The following is a 13,922-nucleotide window of genomic DNA, read 5'->3' as shown; positions in this document are numbered from 1 at the left end:
TGAGAGTTTCAGACAAGGAAGGAAAAGACTTAAAAACACTGAAGAACAGTTTTACTGTTGCCAACAAACTGTTCCATACAGGTATTGTTTCAACTGGATCATTGTGGTCAGATCTAGTATGTACAGCTTCTATTTCATAATGTCAGATACACATCAATAATCAATCATAATCAATAATTTAGATCAATATAGATATATAAATATAGATAAATATCTTGTATTTATTTTGGGGTGTGTCTTTCAGGACTAGTCTTGGTCGATCGTGTCACCTACAGGTATGTACACCTGGTGAGAATAGCTTGTGCTTTTTATTCTTCTGTTGAATTTCCCTGGCGTGGGATCAATAAAGTCTTATTGTATTTTATCAGATATAGAGACACTATTAACATATTGTAATCCACCATGACAAAGATCCAGACCAGGACAGGTGTGTGGTCTCACCTGAAACCGAACTTGTCCATGGACACGGACAGGTGTCGAGGCTGACTGAAGCACTTGTAGGTGTTGCGGTCGTCCATGGGGATTAGGTCGACGTCGCTGAAGACGAAACACTCGTAGTCGTACTCCTTCAGAGCCTCGGCGTAGCCCACGTTCAGCAGCTTCGCCCGGTTAAAGACCTCCTCTCCATCCTGAGGAACAGACTCAGAGTCAAACCAGCTCAACACTTTCACACCTGCTGTTAAAAGGGGATCTGGCTCTGGATCTGATCTCGCCATCGTGTTTACACCTGGTGTTTTACACCTGGTTCTCGTTATGGTCACTGAGTATTTTCAGCTGGCAGGAGATCAGCTCCAGAGTAGCTGAGTTAGAGAAAGCTTTATGAAGTCTGTGCAGTCTGTCCTGATAAATCCTTCATGATTTGTGGCGTCTTGTAATTCAACACATGGCCTCAGTGTGTTGCGGCGGCGGCGGCGTGTCAGCAGAAACGACATCACAGTTATTCCACAGCGCGTCTCATGGCTTCGTTTTCCACACTGATGAATAACTCATCTTTAGGTGCTTTCAAGGCACAAACAGACAGACAGTCAGTGATTACAGGCCTGTCTCTGTGACGCTGTGGAGGCTGCTGCTCTGACCGGACCGGACCAGACAGTGTGTGTGTGTGTATGTGTGTGTATATATGTGTGTGTGTGTGTGTGTGTGTGTGTGTGTGTGTGTGACACACAGACGGACACACACACACTCTTGATGTTTTGGAACAGAAGAAGCTTCCTGCTGTCTCATTCGTGATAACTCCTCCTCAGGTATCTGAGCAGTAAACACACAGTGGTCACTTGGCAACCAACACTTGCGAGGAGCTCTCAGGTGTGAGTGTTGTTTACTAGCTGCAGGGCTGACGGCGCGGCTGCCTCGACATGTTAGAGCAGACATTCATACTAACATCATGCCTCGTCATGCCTGTTCACAGAGCTGAAACGACCTGACACCTCACCTATACACGACAAAAATAAACAGACGCTCAGTGACGATGACCATGATGAAGTCATGTCATGTGTATTATTTAACTTTATTTATAGCGATGGGCTGACTGACAGACTGACAGACTGAGACAATGAAAGCAACATTAACAATGACTCAGGCCTCAGGTCTAAGAGAGGGAGCTGAACTCATCATATTTAAAAACATAATGTCTGACTGACTGTTTGAAATGAAATAAACTGTTTCAAATGAAATAAACTGTTTCAAATGAAATAAAATGTTTCAAATGAAATAAACTGTTTCAAATGAAATAAACTGTTTCAAATGAATAAATGGACTTTTTATTCTTTACGGCTGAGTTATTTTCTGTTGGTAGACACAAGGAAAAGTAGAAACAGACAGAACAAAGAGAAGGAGGAAGCCTGTATTACCAGAACAGCCGTCTGACAAACCCGGCTGCTATTGGCCGAGACCAAGCAGGGGGCGGATCTCAACAGCTCCAGCGACCACAGCCATTGGTCAGAAATACCTGACATGCTGAGGGGAGGAGGAGGAGGCGGCGTGAGCAAGGGAGGCAGAGTGAGGAGGAAAGTAAAATGAAAGAGGAGGAGGAGGGAGGAGGAAGGACACACAGACGAGAAAGAGAAGAACAACTGTGAGTCAGTCACAAACAAGCAAGAGAAGAAAACTTTTCATCGGTGCGGTGGATCACAGCGAGCTTCAGCTCAGCTCGCTCAGACACTCACGCAGGGTGTGATGTTAGAAGTCAGACTGCGTGCAGTTAAAACAGAATTTGTTCCTTAAACACACGTTCATGAAGCTCTGAGGACAATCGATGTTTCAGTAAGTCTCTGACTCTGAGGCTGACATTAACGCTAACTGTTAGCACACAGACTGACCTTTTATTCTTTAAATCAAAGTGTTTTCACAGAGTCGTTGGTGAGTACTACATGACTCTGCTGTTGTACTGATGAACTACTGCTGAGGAAACGAACATCATGCTGCATTGATAATCTAACATTTATGGTACACACGATTACACCAGACTCAAAGGGTCATACCTTTATTTATGTTCAGGGCCTACATTAGGTACACACTGCTTGTATCTGTATCTGTATCTGCATGTACATGTACATCTGTATCTGTATCTGTATCTGCATGTGTATCCATATCTGCACGAGCATCTGTATCTCTATCTGTACATATATCTGTGTATATACGTGTATCTGTATCTGAACGTGTATCTGTGTATGTATCTGTACCTCTATCTGAACGTGTATCTGTATCCGAACGTGTATCTGTGTATGTACGTGTACCTCTATCTGAACGTGTATCTGTATCTGAACGTGTATCTGTAACTATCCTTGCAGCGGCATGCAGATGTTTTGGTAGTTCTGGTCAGAACTTCTGATACGGTAAATAGCTAATCAAGTAAAAGATGAACCAAATTGAGACATTGCCTTCATATTTTAAACCAGATTTCTTTTATATTTCCATCTATTGCAGTGGAAAAGGACCACAAAGCCCCCGCGTGGTCCGGCCTTTCAGTCCTGGTCTGTGAGGTTTGCAAGTTTGTGAGATTCTCGGGTCGTCTTGCATGTTCGGCTCTTTGAGGTCTATCCACAGATTGTTAACGATGTTTGGGTCAGGGGACTGTGAGGGCATCTGCAGAGCCTTCAGCTCGGTCCGCTTCAGACAGTCCATTGTGGATTTTGAGGTGTTTAGGATCACTATCCTGATCAAATTCAACAGACTAACCAGCAAAATTAACAGTAAAGCAACATAAAAAGGCTAAACCTGCAGGTTCTAATTATAAGTACTGATCCAAGCTTGAGCTCCAGTATTGAAGTGAACGTCTCCTCTTCCTTGAATGGTAACGGAGGAGATGAAGACTTCTGGGTTGGTTCTACAGAGAAGTTGGCGTTACCTTCCAAACTGGCGCGCTGAGGGAGTCGGTGTGATAGTGAGGAAAATAGTAGTCACTGGATGTAACTCCAGATCTATGAGTAGTCCGTAGCCTCTATCTGCATGCCATCACAGTCACATTATTTGGAATATGATAAAACGTTTATCACAGTAATGACAGCATCGTAAAATCCATATCAAAGGCGAAACCAGTGATGTGATGAATCTGGCCTGCCGCCCATCCCGACATCCCAGTCTAAGTCAAATAGTTTGAAACGTGTAGCTGGCATCGTATTCAGAATAAGCAGATATTTTCAAAAAACAATGAGGTTGATGAGGTTAAACATTAAATATATTCTCTATGTGAAAAAGGATTACATCACATCACATTCTGTTTAATTTGTGTTTTAAACAGCATCCCAACGTTGGGATTGTATAGAGGAAGCCTGGAGGACACCCTGACCTGTTGCATCATAGTGTAGTCTGAATGAAAGCTTCAGGAAACACTGAATGTTGCATCATTCAGTCTCTCTGTCTGCAGCAGGGACCAGGAGAAAGACTGCTTCACTCCTTCATGTACTGCAAACAGACGACGGACAAAGACTCTCTCATCTCTACGTATCCGAATCAGCAAACAGTCAACTGAGTGCTGATTAACAGCGTGCGTGCGTGTGTGTGTGTGTGTGTGTGTGTGATTTGACCTTCATGGTGGACATTACCATGAACCTCTCAGAGCTGAAGCTGGAGCTCCAGCAGTGTCTCAGCTCTCTGCCGTCACATGTGAAATCACGTGAAGTGAAATAAAGCTAAAGAGGAAACACTGAGCATGTGTCCCGGGGGGGGCTGCTTCACTGGGTAAAAGGAATGAGACAACATGATGACTTCCTGGACATCTACTCTGTACAGAGACAATATGTTTACTGTCTGACTCGTCAGCTTCATTGATTTTTGTAAATGATTATTCTGAATTTGATGCAGCAACAAATTCGAGGGCAACAAAAAACTGGGAAAGTAGTGGAATACTGAGAAAGCAGCTGGGACACTCCTCATGTTGACAGGCGTCATGATGGACTGATCACACGTTTCCTTTTTGTCGTATTTCTGGATAATAGGCCTCGTCGTCGTTGACTGGGCTCAGCTCTGACGCCACCGCTCAGCGTCTCTCAGCTCAGACCTGAAGACCAACAGGCAACGACACAGAGAGCATCTTCTTCTCCAGAGGACAACCTTCTCATCTACTCGCTTCACCAGTACCTCAAACGATGCTGCGGGCACGTACTCTGATGTGCCAGATGTGCCGTCACGTTCAGTTCTTAGGCTGTCTGATCCATCCATATAGAAAAATGTCCGGAGCTCATCCTTGTTATCAATGTGCAGAAGTGTCCAGTACCTCTCACTTAAAGAAACAATCAGCAGATGGATGATCAGTGATGAAAACATCCATCAGGTGCAGCCCCGCTGTGGGAGAAAGTTATGGGTATGAAGGATTGTCGACCCCAGAGGCCTCAGAGCCCTTCACATACATGCTTTACACTGGGAGGCTCTGGGTGTCCGGGGGCACAGATAAGATGGGCCTTGGAGAGTCCAGTGATAATACTGACTGAGACATGACAGCGACAGAGAGTTTCCACATTGTTTGGCTCCTCTGGAGGACTTTCTGTGCCGTTTAAAGCTGCGTGGTATGCAGTGTTAAAGCTTGTCCACACAGTCAGTGAGAACAAGTGAGTCTCATCACGTTTATTCTTTTATTCATTAAAGTGAAAACTGAGCAGAAGTTCAAGCTTTAACCACCTTTACATCATATCATGTATTAGTAGAATAAAGAAGAAATGATCCAGCAGTTATTAAAGGTTCATTCAGTTTGTGTTTGTGTGGCTCTAAATCAGGCATGTCAAACTGATTCCATAAAGGGCCGTGTGGCTGCAAGTTTTCGTTCCAACCAAGGAGGAACACACCAGACTGGAGTCAATTAATCAGCTGATTTCAGTCTTCAGCTTATAACTAAGTGATCCCTTGATGTTGATTGGTTGGTCTGGTGTGCTCGTCCTAGGTTGGAACAAAAACCTGCAGCCACACGGCCCTTTATGGAATCGGTTTGACATGCCTGCTCTAAATACTACAGCATCCATTAGCCTCAGCTACTGTTGCTATGGGGAAGATGGTCAGAGAGTCGCCATGGTTATTGTACTGATTCAGAATTCAACAGTGAATTACTGAATGTTTGATGTTCTGTGATCGGATGCCTCTTTAAATAAAAACTACACATGAAGTGCACACCAACACACTCACGTGCTCATGGAGGAAGTGTTGGGTCTCTGCACACTGCAGCTGTGCTTACATCAGCAGAATTTTATGCACATTTCATACTGCATAATGCAAAAGTTGGACGGAAATGGCAAAATTTGAAAAGTTGGAGACAACTGAAGCCTAAAAATGCGTCGAAGACAGTTAGAATAGACAAAAACTAACTGAGGGTGTATCCTGGCTCCTCTGAACAGTTTCTGCTCGGCCACATGTGAGCATGTGTACCGTTAGACAGCTCCTATAGATGTGAATACACCCTAAACCAAAGTAAACACTGCAGTAGTCGTAGTACTGATGGGACAGAAGAGGAGTACTGACAGTACTGAGGCTAACAGTCGATCTCGTTCTTGAAACAGAACGAGGAAACAACGATCCGAGAGTCTTTCTACAGATTGGTGTGATAAACAACCTGAACAACGAACAGACTGTAAACACACAGCAGCCAGAACAATAAGAGTCTGAACTGGTTCCAGTCTGACAACGATGCTGGAGTGTTTGTGTTCTGATAAGACGTGGACGTCAGCAGCTCTCTCACACACACACAGAGCAAACACTCCCTTCTCTGTGTGTTTAAAGACATATTCATGTTTTCACTGCAACAAAAGGACATTCCAGGATGTTTCCAGGACCGTTTCAATGACACACCCTGACCAGTCACAAAGAATCTGACATACAAGCTGCGACGCCGTGACTGAAGGACGGTTAACGACAGCATCACATGACTCCAGACAGGTGTACGATGACAGAGATGGCAGCATTGAGCATTGACTGAAACGGTTAGCTTAGCATAAAAACTGGAAACAGGACAAACAGTTAGCTTAGCCTGAAGATTGGAAACAGCAATCTTAGCATAAGGACTGGAAACCCGGGTAAACAGCTAGCTAACTTATCGTAGCATTAACACTGAAACAGGTAGCTGAGCATTTAGGGGGGTTTGCGTTTCCTGGATGGGAGCAGTAACTTCCTGGAGACCCCCCTGCTTACCTGAAGGCTGCTCAGAGCTAAGAAATAGCCTCCCTGCCTCATCTCTTCAACTCCACTCCTCCACTTTACAACACAGAGCGTAGGTGTAGTCTGATGACATCACACTGTACCTGGTTGATGACGTAGACGCCGTAGTCGAGCTGCTGTCTCTGCAGGATGGGGTGCAGGTAGTACAACCAGTACTTGAGGTGTTCGTCTCTTTTCCGGAAGGGGATGATGATGGCGACTTTCTGCAGCGCCTCGCAGTCTTTGGGTCTGAAGCGTCCGCCCGGCTGCAGGTTGGGGTTGTCCCTCTTAACCTGCTCCAGATTCACCGGAGTGCTGAACTCCACCCGCAGCGGACCCACTGAGGACACATCAAACGTCACAATCAAACCGACCGCAGGAGGCTTTTAGACAGCAGCTTCAGGATGTTCAGGAACAATGGAGGGAAACGGGAGGATGAAAGAAATCATCAAAATAAGACTTGTTGGCAGAAGATGCGCTAAATATGCTGTTAGGAAATACATGTGTTCCCCAAAGCAGGATGAATTCATGCTGTTCAGAGCGAAATGCAACTGTCTGCTGAGAACATCTCACAAATAATACGTTACATATTAAAGGTCTCCAAGCTGTGCTGTATATTCAGAGTTTTTACTGTGTACTGTGCTGTATATCCAGAGTTTTTACTGTGTACTGTGCTGTATATCCAGAGTTTTTACTGTGTTGTATATTCAGAGTTTTTACTGTGTACTGTGCTGTATATTCAGAGTTTTTACTGTGTACTGTGCTGTATATTCAGAGTTTTTACTGTGTACTGTGCTGTATATCCAGAGTTTTTACTGTGTACTGTGCTGTATATTCAGAGTCTTTACTGTGTACTGTGCTGTTTATTCAGAGTTTTTACTGTGTACTGTGCTGTATATTCAGAGTTTTTACTGTGTACTGTGTTGTACTGTGCTGTACATTAAGTGTTTTTCAGTGTACTGTGTTGTATTGTGCTGTATATTCAGAGTTTTTCGGTGTACTGTGTTGTACTCTGCTGTATATTAAGTGTTTTTCAGTGTACTGTGTTGTACATTAAGAGTTTTTCAGTGTACTGTGCTGTATATTCAGAGTTTTTCAGTGTACTGTGTTGTACTCTGCTGTATATTCAGAGTTTTTCGGTGTACTGTGTTGTACTCTGCTGTATATTAAGTGTTTTTCAGTGTACTGTGTTGTACTGTGCTGTACATTAAGAGTTTTTGGGTGTACTCTGCTGTATATTAAGTGTTTTTCAGTGTACTGTGATATAAAACAGGTTCGTATTGAGGCTGAAATGGTTTTAATGTTTTTCCAAACGTCTGCAGGCTTTTCAGTGAGTAATCAGACAAATATGTTGTGCACCAAAAGGCTGGTTTCTGTCCAAACAGCTCATTAACACACGGATGCCATGGTTACAGAGGTTTACTCAAGCTGGTACTTTTCCATCCTGACAAAAAGACTTGTGAGAAAACTGTCCTCAGGTCAGATCTGGACTCTGCGTCTTCATGCACACAATAAAACAGCAACATACATCGTCAGCGTCTCTGAACTGAACTTCATGCTGGAGGGAAACAGAACTACATCTGGACTGTGAAGCCCGGGGGTGAAGTCCTCTTCACGTCTGTCCGTCCAGAGACACACCTGGACGTCTGCGGTGTGTTCAGGGTCCTCTGTACAGCGCTCACATGTCACAGTAACTGAACGAGTGCACCACAGTCCAGTCTGACACCCGACTGATCCGGAGTCAGTTTCCCCACAAACTCCAGTCGGAGAGCAACGAGAGATGAAAGTCAAACACAACGAGCACGTGTGTGTGTGGAGTTTGTTTTTAGACTGTGTGATGATGGTTTTTAAAGATTTAGAATATGTTGTATGAGGGTCTGTGAGGGAGGTCAGGCTTCAACCAGCTTTAACCATCTGTGACATCATCTTAAAGTGACCGCTGAGCTTTACCATGGCAACGCTGTGTTTAACCCTTTAATCTATCCAGAGCTGCTGGTTTGTGTGTGAGGTGGATCGATGGCCCAGCAGTTGTTTTCTATCGTTAGATTAAAAATCCTCTACATCCTCCCCCTGAGTCGAGGGAAGCCGTGACTCCTGATGCATGTGAGGAGGTCTGCGGACGATTACATCATCATAACTCTGAACTTTCAACCATCTTCCAGCAGCTCGCTTTCTTATGAATGGCAGACATAAATGTATGATATAGGATACTTAAATTAAAAAAATAGTTGTATCTTATGCAGTGGGTGAGGACAAACAGTCCCTCCAGCTGCTCCCAGGTCAGTGAACAGCTTCCTTCAGAATTAGTGTCCCATAATGAGACACTTCTTTTTATTTTGTTACAATGGATTTTATAAAATTGGTCTCTGAAAAAGCATCATTCAAGAATCCGTATGGACGTCAAGAGATCTGAACCCCAGCGAAGACTGAGCTGAACACCAGACCTGATGGGGGGGGGTCCACAGCTGAGGAAACATGGACACCATCAGACTGACGATAAACATCTCTGATGATCAAAACTACACAAACTTCTCAAACTGAGAAGGCTTCATCTCATCCTGTTCACGTGTCAGCTCAGGTCACTTAACTCCAGAAACCACATGAAACCTGCAGAGTCCACATCTGCTCAAGTCTGGACCTGTTCTGTGAGCCCGCAGCGGCTCTGAGAGCAGAGGTGATCCCAGTGTTCAAACACATCCATCTATTGTTCATGATCCTTTACGTCTGTGGTAGAGCTGCAGCGATTATTCTTTGATTGATCAGCAGAACGACAGAAAATCTATCAGCAAATACTTTGACTGGAGTCATAGTTCAAGTAAAACATGACAAAAATGTTCTGAGTTTGGGACTTTGAAGACATCCACAGGAGGAACTGGGATGGACACGTTAGTTTGCTGACATCTTATAGACTCAAAGCTGAACGTATATGAGTCTACACCCCGCTCTGCAAACATGACGGGACGACTGGTGGGACGTATTCTCAGAGATATGAGGTATTCACACTCTGTCCAGCGTCCACATCTTTCCCAGTCTGCTGTTCCAACGTGTTTGAAACGTGTTGCTGCGTCTGATTCAGAATCAGCAGATATTTACAACGATCAATGAGGCTGATGAGCTCAGACATTAAATATACTGACTCTGAGTGGATCTCAGGCGGGATCAGCAGGTGATCACATGGTGTTTCATGTGTTTTACACAGCGTCCAAACATTTTGGAATCAGGGTTGTACAAACAAACTAAAGTCCTGCTCGTGTTAGCAGAGCTGGACGTGAACACGTGACCTCCACATATACTGAGGATCTGCCTCAGCAACCAACAGACACATCTGGTTTTCTACAGTCCGTCTCCCCAAAGACTCCTAACACTGGCAGCTGCTGCTGTTTCCTACAGAGATGGACAGAGAAAAACTGCCTGCAGCATTAACCCGTCACACACACTGAGGCACGATGCTGCTGCTGCTGCTGCCGCCGCCGCCACTGCTGCAGGGAAGTGGTGATGTGGAGCTAACAGGACAGAAATCTGAGCTGCACTGACAGAAACACCAAGAACAGGGAGGAGGAGGGGCTTCTTCTGAGGCTCTGATTGGTCCATATATCTGCAGAACAATACAAACCACACCTCCAGGTCGTCATAGGCAGCAGAGCACAGAGGGTCCTCAGGTATGCAGCAGCTGGTTTCTGTCACATTTGACCCACTGCAGTAACCAACTGTGGCAAATTACCATTAACAAACATTAAGCAGCCCCCACCAACAAGGAATGGTCAAACTGAATCACCTCACAGGCTGGAACAAGCAGCCTGGCAGCCCCGAGGCCAGACATGTCCCACCCCCATGTTAGCAGGTACAGGCTAGCTGCACTGGCTAGCCAACTAGCAGCACAGAGTTAATCAGTTATCTGTGCAGAGAAGCATCTGGTGTGTAATGTTAGACAGCCAATCACCAGCTTTATTAGATCTTGGTACAAGCGCGCTGCATGCTTATTGGCTCACTGACACTGATCACATTCATTGGCCCTCTGGAATCCAACGCTCAGTTCTGCATGAATGAAACTGAGCTCACACAATAACACAATAACATCACTGATTCATTACATGAACATCACGTTCATTGTGTTCTTCAGCCTCATTAACTCAATTAACCAGTGACTTTATGGCATTAATTAAAGATAAAATCATGGAAACGGTCCTAATGTTGGACTCTTCAGCTCGTTTCAGAGTTTGTGATCCAGCAGCTTCCAGAGGAAACTCTGAGGTTTATGTCAAGCACTCATGGGGAGGCAAGCAGGAAACAGACCCCCCCCGACATGACGGAAGGACACTTCAGGGACCTCGTTTCTATCAGCTGCGTCAGAGCAGGGAGTCGGTCCTGAGACCACGTTCAGACACACTAGAGTCCTACATGAAAAGTCTCTCAACACATTTCAATCTTTTTATTTTGATTGTGGAAAAATGAACAAACTGAAGAAACAACGAAACGAAAGAAGCGAGTTCAGAGATGATCGTCTTCATCCTCCTGACAGTCAGCATCAATCCAATCAATAATCCTGATTAATTCATTAACTCTCGCTGTGACTGGACTCAGATCAGTGGCTTCACATGTTTTAACTCTGAATGCTTCCTCTTCTTTCCTGCTGATCAGGGTTCAGTTTTCTGAAACGATGCTTCGTTTCCTTCCTGTCAGCTGCTGGTTTCACTTCACTTTGGCTGAAAATCAACGGTTGACCTGAGAATTCTCTGCTTCTCACTTGGCCTGACAGATTTAATCCCCCGACAGAACAAACAGTGTGACCTCATCGGGCAGGTGTGGTTCGCACTCAGGTATTTCCGCCGCGTTCGTCAGTGTCAGACACAAACTGCTCCGAGTTAAGAAAACACCAACGAAGCCGCTGCAGGTCCAGCTGAGCGTGTCACACTGGATCGTCCTCTGTGGTTGTCAGTATTCACCTGGCCTGACTCACCTGTTCAGAGCCTCTGCTGATCCATGTTCATGGAGTGTCAGACTGAAACTGAGGTTCATCTAAACTCTCAGTTTCTGAAAGAGCAGCTCGCTGAAACCCGAGTTCAACAAATCAGAGACAAGGCTGCTCAGTCCACTACTGAGGACAGAGACAGTCCACTGCTGAGGACAGAGACAGTCCACTGCTGAGGACAGAGACGGTCCACTGCTGAGGACAGAGACAGTCCACTGCTGAGGACAGAGACAGTCCACTGCTGTCTGTCTCTGTCCTCTCCCATCTGTCTCTGTCCTCGCCTGTCTGTCTCTGTCCTCTCCCATCTGTCTGTCTCTGTCCTCGCCTGTCTGTCTGTCTGTCTCTGTCCTCTCCCATCTGTCTCTGTCCTCTCCCGTCTGTCTCTGTCCTCTCCCGTCTGTCTCTGTCCTCTCTGTCCTCGTCTGTCTGTCTCTGTCCTCACCCATCTGTCTGACTCTGTCCTTGCCTGTCTGTCTGTGTCACAGTGACTCGTTGGGTGTCACAGTGACTCGTTAAGTGACACAGTGACCCGTTGGGTGTCACAGTGACTCATTAAGTGACACAGTGACTCGTTAAGTGACACAGTGACTCGTTAAGTGACACAGTGACTCCTTAGGTGTCACAGTGACTCCTTAGGTGTCACAGTAACAATGCCTTGTATAGTCCCAGTAACTCGTTAGGCGTCACAGTGACTCGTTAGGTGACACAGTAACTCGTTAGGTGTCACAGGAAGTTGCACCGTGCTGTCAGCCCAGCTGATGCTACATGAAAACAGAGACCACCTGTCATGTCCTCTGTCAGTTTATGTGTGAACACTGAAATGAACTCTTTCACTCTCTCGCAGTAAAGACACAAACACTCTTAAAACCTCACCAGTTAACATTTTCAACATTCATGCTTTCAGTTGTTGCAGTGAATTGAAACATGGACAATCGGACGGACACTTACCCAGCAGAGGTGATGTTTCAGGGCATTTCTCCAGCTTCTTCTCCGGCTCTTCTGCCTTCTCCTCCGGCTGATGCTCCGGGGGTTTCTGCTCCTGCTGCTGGACCTCAGCGGGTACTTCCGTCTTGGTCTCGACCTCCTTTGGTTCGGTTTTAGGAGTGAACTCGGTGTTTCTGACGGGGATTGTTTGTGTAACATTATTGTTGGACTGCTGGTTCTGGACGAAGGCGAACCGGATGTCCAGAGAGCGGACGTAGAAGACGACAGTAACGGAGATGTGGAGGAAACACAACAGGACCACCAGCTTACAGGTCCGGTGGAGGAGGTTAAAGTTGACGGTGGAGTCCCCAGCCATCCTGACTGACTGTTTCACCAACTGGAAAATATCCGAAAGTCAACTGGTGTGCTGGAACCACGAGTTCTTCTACCAAGCGGAACTTCGTACAGTTTCCCAGCACTCTTCTCCCCGCTAACTGTTAGCTGCTTTCCGGCTCCATTTTTGTTGAATTTCACTTGACAGTTTACCAGTTTGGGACACCGAGAATCCGTCCAAGTCTATCTAAAAGTTCTCAAAAAAACCCGAATACAAAACCAAAGTCGAGTTAAAAGTTTCAGCTCTGTCACAGTCAGATCGCAGCTAGCTAACTTAGCTTTCCGTCCGTTCACTTTTAAAGTGACGTTAACGAAGAACGCTAACTGCTACGGAGAGTTAGCGTCTCCGTCACCGGGTTTCTTTAAAAAAACGTCCGGTTAAAGATGAGCAGTCTCCCCGCTGCTCACGAAATCACTTTTCAAAAAAAAAAATTAGCTGCTGGTTTCGAACAGAAACGATTAAAAGTAACGGAGAAACTCGACAAACTTTTGGCTTCAGACCGTCGTTGCTTCCGTCACCGTTGACACCAAATGTCAATTTAGTAAAATGACCTGTTACACTTCCGTTTTGATTTCAGAATAAAATCTAGGTATAACGTCAAATGGACGGACGACCTGTGTACTGAGCCACCATAATAATTATACTTTTACATAGTTTAATAATAATTTATTAATGAACTCACAAAACCTAAAAATGTACTTCACATTACAAGTGAATTTGTATTTAGATGATTTGTTGATAAACTTAAGTCATTATAAAAAGATAATTAAAATAGGCAATCAATTTGACTAAACAATCTTGACTTGAGTCACTTTTTGCCATGACAGCAGATAAATTCATTATCATTATCCCCCCTTGCCTCTGTATTTTCTTAATTTAACTTCATATTTTCAGAAAGTTAAATTTAGCTCAAATGAAACGCTAACAAACAAAATTAAGACAAGATAAGATAAACTTTATTTATCCCCCGCTGGGGTAATTTGGGCATTACAGCTGCATGTAATAGCAGTTGGAAGG

At 44.9% G+C, this 13,922-nt stretch overlaps 1 protein-coding gene across 1 annotated transcript in view; it reads right to left on the bottom strand.

The window, feature by feature from the left end:
* b4galt1l (DP-Gal:betaGlcNAc beta 1,4- galactosyltransferase, polypeptide 1, like) overlaps positions 1-13,344 on the bottom strand; it is a 17,965-nt gene extending 4,621 nt beyond the window's left edge. Inside the window, exons 1-3 of the mRNA XM_041944203.1 lie at positions 12,536-13,344; positions 6,723-6,958; positions 442-629 (exon numbers count right to left, since the gene is read on the bottom strand). Of these exons, the coding sequence (XP_041800137.1) occupies positions 442-629; positions 6,723-6,958; positions 12,536-12,887 (776 nt within the window). The 5' untranslated portion in view covers positions 12,888-13,344. The remainder of the gene's footprint in view (positions 1-441; positions 630-6,722; positions 6,959-12,535) is intronic.
* Positions 13,345-13,922: the final 578 nt, after the last annotated feature.

This window comes from Chelmon rostratus, chromosome 9 (assembly GCF_017976325.1).
Source record: "Chelmon rostratus isolate fCheRos1 chromosome 9, fCheRos1.pri, whole genome shotgun sequence".
In the NCBI taxonomy this organism is placed as follows: domain Eukaryota; kingdom Metazoa; phylum Chordata; class Actinopteri; order Chaetodontiformes; family Chaetodontidae; genus Chelmon; species Chelmon rostratus.
The sequence above is the reverse complement of the archived record's forward strand: the minus strand, read 5'-3'. Positions and strand labels throughout refer to the sequence as shown.